Source organism: Clupea harengus, chromosome 1 (genome assembly GCF_900700415.2).
Source record: "Clupea harengus chromosome 1, Ch_v2.0.2, whole genome shotgun sequence".
In the NCBI taxonomy this organism is placed as follows: Eukaryota; Metazoa; Chordata; class Actinopteri; order Clupeiformes; family Clupeidae; genus Clupea; species Clupea harengus.
In genome coordinates this window covers 3,773,032-3,788,031 of record NC_045152.1, presented here as the reverse complement: position 1 = coordinate 3,788,031, position 15,000 = coordinate 3,773,032, and the positions used below count along the sequence as shown (strand labels likewise).

Here is a 15,000-nt window from a genome sequence, read left to right as displayed (position 1 = left end):
AACTCTGTGTGCGTGTGTGTGTGCGTGTGTGCGTGCGTGCGTGCGTGTGTGTGGTGTCTAACAGCAACAGGCAGAGTAAATCTGTGTGTTCTGTGGTCGTTTGCATCACTGACCATGTTGCCCCACCCTGTGTTTAACAACTGAAAACGTTGATGTCATTGTTTTTAACATCATCCTTTCACATCCTTTTCAATAAACCTGACCTGACGGTGGACTCATTTAGACGGCAGATCTTTATGCAGACAACCAGGGACTCCGTTGATGAGATCCATAGCAGCTCCACAGGCACCCATCTAGTGACTCAGCAGCTCTACAGGCACCCATCTAGTGACTCAGCAGCTCTACAGGCACCCATCTAGTGACTCAGCAGCTCTACAGGCACCCATCTAGTGACTCAGCAGCTCCACAGGCACCCATCTAGTGACTCAGCAGCTCCACAGACAGAGAAAGGCTAGTAACTGCTGAATCTGTGAGGAAGTGACAGACGCAGCGACTGAGGCACGCATGTACATGAAACAGAGGCAGGCTTGGGATGCGGTGCGCCACACACTGTTCATCTCTGGAACAGTAATGTTCGTACACACACACACACTCACACACTCTCACACATACACATGTGTGCGCACCAGTGACGTGCGGTGAGGTTCGTGGCTGGTGAGGCACTGACTTTTTCAGAGTCAAATTTACAAATACATAAACCCAATTTAGTAACGGCGCCTATTAACGCCCGAAACCTATTAACAGCCTCACGCAGGTACATGTTACTTAATATTGATTTCTATATCAACCAGGATAACGGATTTTAAACACCATACGCTCCTACCCAAAGGGGGTATTTAACTTGTATGTGTGCAAAAAATTGCAGTACAGCGTTATTTAGTGTACTAGACAGCGATTTATTTCTGTGTGTACAAACCCTCATGGAACGAACTGAACTAATTCGATTTCGCAACGAGAATTTGTGAGGGTCATAGACCTTTCCATAGACATATATACAGAAAGGCTGTTAATGGGTTCCACCTTCTGTATCAGCTTATTTTGCGTGTCGGTCTACACAACGGAGAAAAAAACTGAAAACACGTTTCAGTTGAAATCCAAACAAGTTACCAGTCCTAATCTAGACACCCACCGCTACTGAAATATGTAAGATTGATTGATTAAATATTTTTCGATCTATAAATGTTTTTAACTGTTAGTCACTTTTTTTAATAGCTGGGGCGTTAATAGGTATATTTACGATACAGTAGGCAGCTGCTAGCTTGTGATGAACTCATGTGTAAATATTATGCACTCATGAATATGAACTCCTGAATATGAACTCTTTCTTACGAAGTTGCACAAGCACACTGAGGGTTTCTACCTTTTCCCATTATAATTTTAAGAGTTAAATCGAGGAGACTATAACATCAGCTAGATAACCAGCTATCATTTCATGCAAATTGAACTCTTCTGATTAACTCGTAAGGTTATTAAGTGTCCTTAGCTAGCTAATTAGCTAACGTAGCAACAGGATAACCATTGCAACCAGGAAACACAACTTACCTACAATTTAAGTTTAATTTCTCAAAATCAGCTCACCAATAAAAAGCAGTCTTGGGTTCCAAGTGATCATAACCACTTGAGTGATGTTAAATGGCTTCACATAGACATAAAACAATCCCAATAGAAATGATGGGAAATCAACGGAGCTGCCGCTGTAAGTTCAAAACCAAATTTATTCTTGAGGTTCCAAACATGTTCAAAGCAATTTGGCTTTGAATGTGAGAAGTCGATCGAGTTATCTTCTGTCCCGTCGCTTGAAGCATACCTTTTAACTCCGGCATAGGTGTCCCATTATTAATCATTTCACGTTTGGACTGAAAGTCCAGTTTTGAGAACTGCTTCAGCTTAGCAATAAAATCTTCCATTTTCGCCGTCAAGTAGAAGTGTAGAAGAAGAGCAACGTTTCCCAGCATAACCCCGACAGATGCGCTCTCGCACGCCCCCTTCATTGAGGCAGAGGTACTGTGTGCCTCACTTACATGATTTTTCAATGCGTTTTGAGCTCAGCTCAAAGGTTCTACGCATGCGCACGCATGCGCAAAACCCAGTTTGGAGCGATTGCGCAATCCTAGGTGAGGCACTGCCTCACTAGCTCCCATAGACAATACATGGTGCCTAACCTGACCGCACGTCCCTTGTTTTCTCCCGTCTATTTGAATAGGACATGCGCAAATTCATCGAATTCAGCGATTTTGATTATAAAAATGCTCGAAATGATTGGAATCAAGCAGAAATTACACCTATACCACAGATTAGTAGAGAAATATCAATATTTATTTTATTTTATAATTTTTTTAGTTTTCAAGATGAATGCTCTTTCTCACCTGCCTCATAGGACCGCACGTCCCTGGTGCGCACACTCACACACACACTCTCACACACACACACACACGTGCGCTAACACACACACTCACAAACACACCACATACACGCACACACACACACACACACACACACAGTTACTCTGCCTGTTCCTGTTACGCACCACACACACACACCGACACACACACACACACACACAGACACACACACACAGACACAGACACACACACACACACACACACACACACACACACACACCAACACACCACACACACACGTACACACACACACACACACACACACACACACACACACACACACACACACACAGAGTTACTCTGCCTGTTGCTGTAACGCACCTCACACACAAGCCTATTTTCACCTAGAGTTTAAATGCAGTGAGATTAACAGCATGTTCTCCTTTAAGGATTCACGAGTCATTGAACCACATAAAGCATGTGTAAGGGTTGTTGCCACTGCACGTTTGAGATTCCATCATGGAGCCAAATTTGATCTCAGATTTCAACTTCATGGAAGTACAGCTGAATGTGTTACGGTCAACGTCCTCTGGAGTCCCTCTCCCACTGGCCTGGTGTTTAGTGTGTGTGTTAGTGCGTGTGTTAGTGTGTGTGTGTGTGTGTGTGTTGGTGTGTGTGTGTGTGTTTAGTGTGCCAGCAGAGATCGGCACCTGACCGGCACGGCTCTCTGTTGGGGCTGGAGGGACTGTGTGTGGCTATGTGCTCCTCTGATCAGGCGATTGGTTACAGTATTGATCGTGATGCTAGAGGAAGCTATTGATCGCTGATGTAATCTGAGCTGAATAATGAATAACTGTGTAAGACACACACAGCCTACACCTGGTCTTTGAGAGAGAGAGAGAGAGAGAGAGAGGGAGAGAGAGGGAGAGGGACAGGGAGAGAGAGGGAGAGGGACAGGGAGAGAGAGAGAGACAGACTGTCATAATGAATCACCATATTGAATGGGAGGTAATGTAGACTGTGAAGTTATAGTAATAGTGATAGATATTACTGATAAATAATCAGTAATTACATACTCACACACATTCCTAATCTGTGTCAGCAATTCCACCTGCTGTTAGAATATTTCTGTGACACACACACACACACACATATCTGAGTTTGCACACACACACACACACACACACACACACACACACACACACACACACACACACACACACACACACACACACACACACACACACACACACACATCTGAGTTTGCACACACACAGACACTTACTTCTCTCACCCCCTGTGGTTGTTCTCCTTCACAGGATATAGGGAGGGGTTTCTATGGAAACGAGGCAGAGACAACGGACAGTTTTTATGTCGTAAATTTATTCTGTCAGAGCGAGAGGGAGCCCTGAAGTACTTCAACAAACAAGACGTGAGTGCAGCACAGAGGCCACAGAGGCCAGCACACCAGGCATTATGCAATACCCTTCACACCCATACACACTCACGTACACACACACACACACACACTCACATACACACACTTGCACACACTTACACACACACACACACACTCACGTACACACACACACACACACACACACTTACACACACACACACACACACACACACACTCACATACACACACTCACACACACTTACACACACACACACTTGCACACACACACACACACACACACACACACACACACACACTCACGTACACACACACACACACTCACGTACACCCACACACACACTCACGTACACCCACACACACACTCACGTACACACAAACACACACTCACGTACACACACACACACACACACACACACACATACACACACACTCACGTACACCCACACACACACTCACGTACACCCACACACACACTCACGTACACCCAAACACACACTCACGTACACACACACACACACACACACACACACACATACACACACACACTCACGTACACACACACACATGTTTATACACACACACACTTGTACATGGAAGGTGGAACATAACCTTTTTGACGTCATATCTGGCTGTTACACACACATGTAGTTTTCTCTTCTCTTCTCTGTGTGTGTGCATGTGCGTGCGCATGTGTGCATGTGCATGTGCGTGTGCTTGCGTGTGTGTGTGTGTGTGTGTGTGCACGTGCACGCTCACACCCTCCTCTTCTCCTTGCTTAACCGACTCTACCTAATGCATGTACCAAAACTGACCAACTCTACCTAATGCATGTACCAAAACTGACTGACTCTACCTAATGCATGTACCAAAACTGACGACTGTACCTAATGCATGTACCAAAACTGACTGACTCTACCTAATGCATGTACCAAAACTGACCGACTCTACCTAATGCATGTACCAAAACTGACGACTGTACCTAATGCATGTACCAAAACTGACTGACTCTACCTAATGCATGTACCAAAACTGACCGACTCTACCTAATGCATGTACCAAAACTGACCGACTGTACCTAATGCATGTACCAAAACTGACCGACTCTACCTAATGCATGTACCAAAACTGACCGACTCTACCTAATGCATGTACCAAAACTGTGCTGCTCATTTCTGTCTGCCCACAAATGGTGGTTTTGTTCCTGCCCTACATCCTGTGTGCAACACTAATAGGACACCCCATCTCTATTTTTTGACTTGACGCTATGCTTCTCATGCAGATGAACTGTCAAAAGTTTCAGGACGTTCCATTTGAATGTAGATCACACAGTTGCCATGACAGCGACAATTCCTTTCGCGATGCAAGGGCCCCTTGCAGTTAGGCCACCGTGTTAGACTGGAGGCTGGGGGCTGGGGGCTGAGTGTGAGTGGGGACCTGCCTGCCATCTCCCTAAGTTCTTCCCATTATGAGAATGAAACAGGTCTGCTAGGTCTCTTTCCTTCATCCATAACATGACACAAGTATGATCCTTTTCTCTATTCGGGGAGTCCATCGTAGGCCGTCTACTCACAGTAAATCATCTATCATAATAAAATGCTTGTAATGCCATGACTGGAACACAGCCAGTAACCTGAGCCTAGCCTCAACCCTGACCCTCACTGGCCAACAAACCCAACCCTAGTCCTGATTAGATGCAGGACCGGACTCTAATCCTGCACATATCTAACCCTAGTCCTGATTAGATGCAGGACCGGACTCTAATCCTACACATATCTAACCCTAGTCCTGATTATATGAGGACTTGACTCTAATCCTGCACATATCCAACCCTAGTCCTGATTAGATGCAGGACCGGACTCTAATCCTGCACATATCTAACCCTAGTCCTGATTATATGAGGACTTGACTCTAATCCTGCACATATCTAACCCTAGTCCTGATTAGATGCAGGACCGGACTCTAATCCTGCACATATCTAACCCTAGTCCTGATTAGATACAGAACCGGACTCTAATCCTGCACATATCTAACCCTAGTCCTGATTAGATACAGGACTTGACTCTAATCCTGCACATATCTAAGCCTACATGTGTCCCTCACTGCCAAGAGTGTCAGCAAATAATGTGTTATTGAAAAATTGATTTGGAATGGATCTCTCTCCCTTTCACTGTGTGTGTGTATTTCTGTGTGTATCTCTCGCTTTCGCTATGTGTGTGTATCTTCCTCTTTCACTCTGGGTGTGTGTATTTCTCTGGGTGTATCTCTGTCTCTCTCTCTCACTCTCTGTGTGTTTCTGTGCGTGTTTCTGTGTGTGTATCTTCCTCTTTCACTCTGTGTGTGTATCTCTCTTTCTTTCACTGTGTGTGTATTTCTGTGTATCTCTCTCTCTCTCACTCTGTGTGTGTGTGTCTGTGTGTGTATCTCTCTCTCTCACTCTGTGTATGTGTATTTCTGTGTGTGTGTCTTCCTCTTTCACTTTCTGTGTTTGTGTTTGTGTGTGTATTTCTCTCTCACTGTGTTTAGGTGTGTTTGTGTGTGTATTTCTCTCTCACTGTGTGTGTGTGTTTGTGTGTGTGTGTGTGTGTGTGTGTGTGTGTGTGTGTGTGTGTGTGTGTGTGTGTGTATTTTTCTCTGTGTAGGCCAGAGAACCAAAAGCTGTGATGAAAATTCAGAACATAAATGCATCCTTCCAGACAGCTAAGATTGGCCACCAACATGGCCTCCAGATCACCTACCTGAAGGACAACAGCACCAGGAACATCTTTGTATATCATGACGATGGAAAGGTGAGACGGGGTGTGTGTTTGTGTGTGTGTGCGTGTGTGTGCCTGCATGTGTGTGGTGTTTTGTGTGCATGCGTGTGTGTGTGTGTGTGTGTGTGTGTGTGTGTGTGTGTGTGTGTGTGTGTGTGTGTGTGTGTGTGTGAAAGACTCTAAACCACTTGCTTAGTATTGTTCTGTGTCAGCGATCATCAGTAGCCTCTGTGTCTGGAGAGGGCGGTGTCACCTCTACCCTTGATATGAATTTACATAACTGTGTGACAATGTGAGCATTGTCTTGTGTAGCAGAACCGCCTCTTTATTCATATTTGGGTGCTGTGCTGGTGCTCTAATCAGTATTTGTCAGTCCAAAGAAAATAATCAAATGTGTCTGTATGTATGTGTGTGTGTGTGCACGCATGAGTAAGCGTTGTCTTTGCTTCAACACTGCATCTGCTGCCTTCCATGAACTGTTTCTGCTAGCTGACACATGGACACCATGAGGCCCTGAGACAGCTACTTACAGTATCGTGTGTGCTGTTTTTTTTTGTTCACACTCTATCACGCACCCTTATTTGTTTAGCAGCAGGAGGCCTGCCTTGTATCAGTCAAAGTTTCGGTCAACAATTTCTTCCCTCAGAAATGTGATACTCCCTCTGCTGGACATGAGTGGTAATGCCATGTTCCACAAACAGCAGTAGAACATATATTGCCATGAATTCATACAGACATTTCTACATAATTTTTTGTTTAAATGTTTGAATGAAATATGATCTTGTTTTGTATTTCATGTCTATTTATAGCCAGAGATGCTATAAATGACATTATTAAATGTATTTGTATTTGTGAGTTAGATAGGGTGAGCATATTTGAGTTTGTGAAAAAGAGGACACTTCGTCGCGGGGGAGGGGGTGTGGTAGTGTATAGCATACACATGACCCTGCCCTCCCCGCGCAACGAAATATTGACATCTTTTCCACATGCAGATGTCATGTGCTGTTGTAAACAATACAACTAGTGGAAGCGACAAGGTGCTCAGTGTTGCCAGATTGGAAATGGCGAAGTATCGTACCAAATGCTCAAAAGTATCGTATCGATAGTATCGATAATTATCGTGCATCTGGCAACACTGAGAGGTCGGTCGACCAATGACAGTTCTCTCTACAGTCAGAGCTCGCACAAGAAGGTGGAACGTAAGGGAGATACCCTTTCCAAAACTTGTAAGGGTGTAAAAACTAGTTTGTGAAGGACCCAGAGAAACACAAATATCCGACGAGGCAAAATCCCGGACAATTTTGGAATCCCTGCCGGACGCATTTTTTAGGTCTCGAAAAGAGGACATGTCCGGGTAAAAGAGGACGTCTGGTCACCCTAAGTTAGATGACTTGTCTGTCCTGACCATACCTGTGAATGTTTCTGATGTGGGGTATACACTCCCATCATCTTCATGGGCGTACTGGTGGGGTTGCACTCGGAGAACGCAGTGCGTGTTTTCCTCATCCTGGCCAAGCTAGTGAGCACATGCTCTCTGCCTATCAACCACTTTTCTGTTCAAGACCTTCAAGTGACCTTCAGTCTGCCCAATACTAACATGCAGCAGCAAATGAAGAGAGCTCAGGAACCCAGAAATACTCCTAGTACTAACACTGATTCATTACACTCCTAGTCTGAACACTGATTCATTACACTCCTAGTCTTAACACTGATTCATTACACTCCTAGTCTTAACACTGATTCATTACACTCCTAGTCTTAACACTGATTCATTACACTCATAGTCTTAACACTGATTCATTACACTCCTAGTCTTAACACTGATTCATTACACTCCTAGTACTAACACTGATTCATTACACTCCTAGTCTTAACACTGATTCATTACACTCCTAGTCTTAACACTGATTCATTACACTCCTAGTACTAACACTGATTCATTACACTCCTAGTCTTAACACTGATTCATTACACTCCTAGTCTTAACACTGATTCATTACACTCCTAGTACTAACACTGATTCATTACACTCCTAGTCTTAACACTGATTCATTACACTCCTAGTCTTAACACTGATTCATTACACTCCTAATACTAACACTGATTCATTACACTCCTAGTCTTAACACTGATTCATTACACTCCTAGTACTCCCACTCCTAACACTGATGCATGGGCTCATATAGACACTCTATGGGGATATGCTGTAATTTTTGATTTAATATTTTATTTTCCTATTTATTTGGTTTGAAGCAGCAGTCATTGCTGCCAAGGCCCGAGAGGGGAACTGAGAAGCCCCAAACAGGCCAGGGGCGCAGAGATGCCCCAAACAGGCCAGGGGCGCAGCCTGATACTGTTGTGAAATACCCCAATGAAAAGACACGACTCTTGGCACAAAGAGCCCTATATGAAGCTAGAGATGTGTCCAAATCAACAGGTGAAAAGAATTAACATAATCATACAGTTTGTGTGTGTGTGTGTGTGTGTGTGTGTGTGTGTGTGTGTGTGTGTGTGTGTGTGTGTGTGTGCGTGTGTGTGCGCGTGCATGCATGCATGCATGCATGCATGTGGTTGTGTTTTTTAATGCACAGGAAATGGTGGACTGGTTCAATGGCATCAGAGCTGCCAGGTATCACTATCTACAGGTGGCTTACCCTGGAGCACATGACACTGATGTGAGTCTCTCTCTCTCCCTCTCTCTCACACTCACACACACACACACACACACACACACACACACACACACACACACACACACACACACAGACACACACACACACACACAGACACACACACACACACACACACACATACACACACACACACACACACACACACACACACACACACACACACACACACACAGACACACACACATACGTGCAGGTGTTCTTATCTCTTGTCACAATGTTCCTTATCCTGACAGCTGGTGCCAAAGCTGAGCCGAAACTACATGAAGGAAGGGTACATGGAGAAGACTGGTCCGAAGGTATGCCCTCGCACTCCTTCATGTGTGCCCACGTGTGTCTCTGGTGTCTGCTGACGTGCTCTCTGACCCTCACACTCTCTCTGTTCAGCACACGGAGGGCTTTAAGAAGCGCTGGTTCACTATGGATGACAGAAGGCTGATGTATTTCAAAGATCCCCTGGTAAGAGAGTGTCAGAATCAGTATGTATATGTATGTATGTGTAGGTGTGTATGTATGTGTAAGTGTGTATGTACCGTATGTGTAGGTGTGTGTGCAAAGCTACACTAGTGAGTAGACCTACTTTGGAAGAGAATGTGTCCTGAAGCTGTGACCTTCAAACTATACATTCAAAGTTTGTACCCAAGTGATGCCTATATGTATTGGTTAAAAGTATTCTTCCTCCCTCTCTCGCTCTCGCTCTCTCTCTCTCTCTCTCTCTCTCTCTCTCTCTCTTTTCCTCTCTCTCTGTCTACCTCTCTTCCTCTCTCTTCCTCTCTCTCATGCCACAGGATGCGTATGCGCGCGGTGAGCTCTTTATTGGTAGTAAGGAGAATAGTTACACCGTCCTGCCTGGTCTACCTCCATCCATCCAGGGCTATCACTGGCAGTTTGGCATCACCATAGTGACCCCTGACCGTAAGTTTCTGTGTGCCTGCGAGACGTTGGCGGATCAGCAGGACTGGATTGCGGTGTTTCAGAAGGTGGTGCACCGGCCAATGTTACCCCAGGAGTACGCAGGTAAGCGAATTTCTCGGTTCCCACGCAGATCACTGTTTCAGGAGAGGAGGAAGGAGGAACAGCGTGAGAACCAATCGACCTTTATCGTCACTTCCACATGTGCGTGTGTCACAGAGAGCAAGATTCTGTTTCACAAGGACCACAGCGCCACATAAAACAAATAACACACAGTCAATATAAAAAGTACTAGGGCAAGTGAAGACAAAGACTTGATTTAGGACTATACTATATACAGAAAAGAGACTTTTAAGTAACTGTGCCGAGCTAACAGTGGACTTTTGTCTGATAACTAAAAGGATTATGATCAGATTAACGATAACTATAACGACAACTGTTATAACAATATGAGCGTCCACAGTGACCAATGATGAGGAAAGCTTCGTAGAAATATCCATCATGTCTTAACGCGATACCTTGAAAAATCGATGGATTCTGATTGTCTGTCAGTGTTTCTATGAATCTGAATCACAATCCCGGACACAATTGCTCTGAAAGTGATGCTCAATTCTATCGTGCTTCATGCCGTTATTGTTATAGTGCATGGTGTGTCCGTTGCCATTCTCATAAGAATCTCTCTATCAATAGTTATTACAGTTATCATTATAGTGTGTATAACTATAGCTTAACTATAACTGTGAATATTTGAATATTTGGAATTGAACTTTCCTCACCTTCATGAACTGATTTGAATGTAATGTGTTGTTTGTGTCTGCAGTGGAGGCGCACTTCAAGCATAAGCCCTGATGGGGGCGCTGTTTGCCTATGTTGGGAGAGAGTTGCACGACCCAGGAGGGACCATAGTGATCCGTGTCTGAGAGAGAGGTCGATGCAGACGGACCTCTGTGACCTTAGAGGGGAGAAGCTGGATCTGAGTGACAGGATCTTTCTCACTGCATTCGCCTGTACCTGTGATTGTGTACCAATACCATACACACCCATCACTCTCTCTTCGCCATCCATCTCTTTATATCGCCCCCCCCCCACCCCCCTCTTACACACATACACACACACACACACACACACACACACACCCACACACACACACACGCACACACACACACACACACACACACAGAGAGATCACATTACACTGAATGTCTTGAGCTCTTGATCTAATGGCGAACATCACCTTTTGCTCACAGTGATCCCAGCTCTCATAACAAAACCAAGTCAAGATCATCCACTACATCTGATGATCTACTGCCTCCAGTGAATGATTTTGTGACAAAAACACAAATCAGAAATAAACTCTATCTAGATTAAACAAAAATCAATGTTGGAATTTGAGGTCTCACCATATAACCATAGTGTCAAGAACATCTAAATAACTGGAAATGATGAGGTCCAGAACCCATTACAAGCATTTGCTCTTGGGGTATGACCTCTGCATCATCACATCGACCTCAGTGTTTGACTTTACAGCTGAGATGGAAGTCCAGACCTGAAAAGGCCCTCCTCTGAAGCTGCTGCTGCTACAGGAGCCCCTATCAAGTGGACAAGGGTGCCGTTTGGAACATTGTCCTCATTGTGATGTAACAAAGCCTGCCTGTGCTCGAGGAACTCTCTGCTCTGCTCTGCTCTGCCCTTCAGCGGGAATAGGAGACCATGTTCCAGTGGAGTTGTACATGTCAGTCATCTAATTTATCAAAGAAGGGTTTTCATTGTTATTTATTTATGCGCTAACTGTTACTGCCAGCAGCAGACAGCAGACTTTGCGGCTGGGAACAAACAGACAAGAGAATCTTAGAATCTTCTGTGGACTTTCTGCCATCTGCTTGTGTAAGTGTCTGAAGCTTAGAACATGAGAACGTGAGTGTCTGAAGCGTAGAACATGCATTAACCGACCTTGACAAGAAGTCCTTCAGGTGTGGATCCCTTTAGGAGCCTGGGTGCACTTGGAAAGAGCGGACCAGTATAGATACGTTTTTTAAATAGACCAGAAGGTTGATTAAAACTTAAAGCAGAGGTGGTTAGTGAGTCAGCTGTACTTGTCAAACCTGCTTGTTCCTATGGTTTAGTCAGCATTAGTGGTACTGATGAATGCTCTTTCAGGTTTTCACCTGATGTTTAATGTAAACAGTTATATACATGGACATTGAATTATGACTGACAACCAAGAGGAAATATAGGAAGCCAGACTTGCTCACAACTATATTACTTATTACTTATTACATATCATAGATTGTTACAAGGATTCATTCGTGAAATAGACATTAATTAAAGAGCATAAAATTAGACAGAACACTGTGAGAGACTAACTGCCTAACATGAATGACAACCACACAAATGATTCGATTTATTCACTGCCATGTATATTAGGATAATAGCAGTTGCCCCAAAAGATAGCAGAGTCCGACTAAAGCAAGATTCGAATTATACCATCATGGAAACGCACTGACTGTAAGGCCTACTGTGTTTCATGTCAGTTTTTATTGCAGTCACTAAATGCAAATGTGTTTTTCCCATTGAAAATTTGGATCCATGTTACAGAACAAATACACACAATTTACAGTCCAGTGTTTCCTTATACTTGATACTGTATACTACTCCATGGAGATGGAGCAGGAAGGAACTGCACTCCGGTGCCGTATTTCATTTGTCATTACAACAGCCTCTTTCAGTGGCGGTTCTAACAGGACCTGAGGTCAGCCCACCTCCGCCATAGACATACTGTATATATATATATATATAAATATGACTTATATATGTCTATGACCTCCGCCCCTGTCCTCATCTCGTACATCTGAGTGGGGGACGTCCCCAGGCAGTAGCCTGTCTAGCTTATGGTGACATATCATTGATGTGACGTGCAAATTAGCGATAGAAAACCGATAGTGCATTGGTCATGTGTCGGAATTTTTGTTTGTGTGGGCGCCTGCCTATGTTGCCCAAACTGAGATCCGACTCTCTTTACATCCAGCCCCGATTGGTGAACATTTGCCTGTTTCTCTTTTTGCCCACTGGGGGGCGATAGAAGCAAAGGTTTGTTAAAATTTCAGTGGCAATCTCGTGTCATGTTCAACCTCATCATGAAACGGAATATTAGATTTGAGTTCAACTTTTGAGTTTAAGAAGTTATAGGCATAACTGTGTTAGGTTTTTTGACAACTTGAGTTCTCATTCCAACCAAAATAAAAGACTACCCATGGTGTACTTTTTTTCTGTTAGAGTGGCATTAAAACTTTATTTAAGATGAAAATCACTGTACATTGAAGAAGTGGAAAAATGGCTCACGCAGGCAATGATAAAAGCTCTAGATTTACATGGCTGGCAAAACATCACTGAACTGAACTGCAAAAACGGAAAGTGTTAGTCATGGCAATCATGATATCTAACAGTTCATCTCTAACTCATCTCTAATGTCTACATAAGGCAAGCACATGAAAACAAAAAGCATTACTTTGTCTCTACTGAAGGTAAATATAACAAGAGTTTAATGTTGCATTACGTTAGATAAGAAGAATTGCTCTACTAAAAGGGATGTGTACCATGTTTCTGAGATGAAGGAAACAATATTGCACAGGAAACAGCTAACAGAACAGATTCAGAGCTATTGCCATGACATAAGTATTCATTATTGAAAGAGATGTCAGAATTCACCTGTACATCACATTACACATCATTATAGAAAATGAACAGTCTATGGCACAATTTTGTTCTTGCTTTTCCTCTAAAGGTCTATATGCTCTGGACGTCTGATATTACAGCAGTTTCTGCTTTTCCACAGCCAGAGTTCTACAAGTCAACACACTTAATGCCCCTTCATCATTAGGAATCATAAAATACCAGTCTACTAACAAGAAGACATCAAAAAAGATTAACGACTTTACACATCTCTCTCCAAAATAAGGATTTTTTTTTCAATCTAACAATTTACATGATTTGAAACTTCAGCCTACAGGTGTATGTGATCTTGACCAATGCGTTTCTATGCATGCTCTGTGGTCTGTGAGCAATGAGACTCTGTGGTCTGTGAGCAATGAGATTCTGTGTCACAGGCGCTGGTCCGACACCCCAAGTAGGTCTTCAGTGCTGCCGGGGGGGGGGGGGGGAGATGCTTGACCACGTGGTTCAGCAGCACTGGTGTTACAAACATGGCAGGTGCAAGCAGTGCCACAGAGCTGGCAAACACAAACACAGGCCAGAAGACGTGACAGGTATAGGTACGCTATGGAAGCCAAGCCATATGACCACAATGCTATCAACTGAATGTTTCAATTGCTTGTGTTTTTCTGATTATGTTGAAAGAGTTGTATGTGTGTGTGAGATAGGTGTTTCTCTGTGTGTGTGTGTGTGTGTGTGTGTGCGTGTGTGTGTGTGTGTGAGAGAGATGGGATAGGTGTTTCTGTGTGTGTGTGTGCGTGTGAGAGGTGGGATAAGTGTTTCTGTGTGTGTGTGTGTGTGTGTGTGTGTGTGAGAGAGAGAGGTGGGATAGGTGTTTCTGTTGTGTGTGTGTGAGTGCGAGAGGTGGGATAGGTGTTTCTGTTGTGTGTGTGTGTGTGAGAGGTGGGATAAGTGTTTCTGTGTGTGTGTGTGTGTGTGTGTGTGTGTGTGTGAGAGAGAGAGAGGTGGGATAGGTGTTTCTGTCGTGTGTGTGTGAGTGCGAGAGGTGGGATAAGTGTTTCTGTTGTGTGTGTGTGTGTGAGAGGTGGGATAAGTGTTTCTGTGTGTGTGTGTGTGTGTGTGTGTGTGTGTGTGTGAGAGAGAGAGAGGTGGGATAGGTGTTTCTGTTGTGTGTGTGTGAGAGGTGGGATAAGTGTTTCTGTGTGTGTGTGTGT

General features: G+C 44.0%; 1 protein-coding gene across 2 annotated transcripts in view; it reads left to right on the top strand.

Annotated features, from left to right (window-relative positions):
* LOC105905277 (arf-GAP with dual PH domain-containing protein 1-like) overlaps window positions 1-11,204 on the top strand; it is a 31,217-nt gene extending 20,013 nt beyond the window's left edge. The window contains exons 5-11 of one of the 2 annotated variants that reach the window (XM_031564651.2): window positions 3,662-3,774; window positions 6,402-6,548; window positions 9,107-9,190; window positions 9,442-9,504; window positions 9,593-9,664; window positions 9,994-10,222; window positions 10,938-11,204. In XM_031564651.2, coding sequence (XP_031420511.1) covers window positions 3,662-3,774; window positions 6,402-6,548; window positions 9,107-9,190; window positions 9,442-9,504; window positions 9,593-9,664; window positions 9,994-10,222; window positions 10,938-10,966 — 737 coding nt within the window. In that variant the 3' untranslated portion in view covers window positions 10,967-11,204. The remainder of the gene's footprint in view (window positions 1-3,661; window positions 3,775-6,401; window positions 6,549-9,106; window positions 9,191-9,441; window positions 9,505-9,592; window positions 9,665-9,993; window positions 10,223-10,937) is intronic. The other variant, XM_031564657.2, reaches the window with a different exon arrangement.
* Window positions 11,205-15,000: the final 3,796 nt, after the last annotated feature.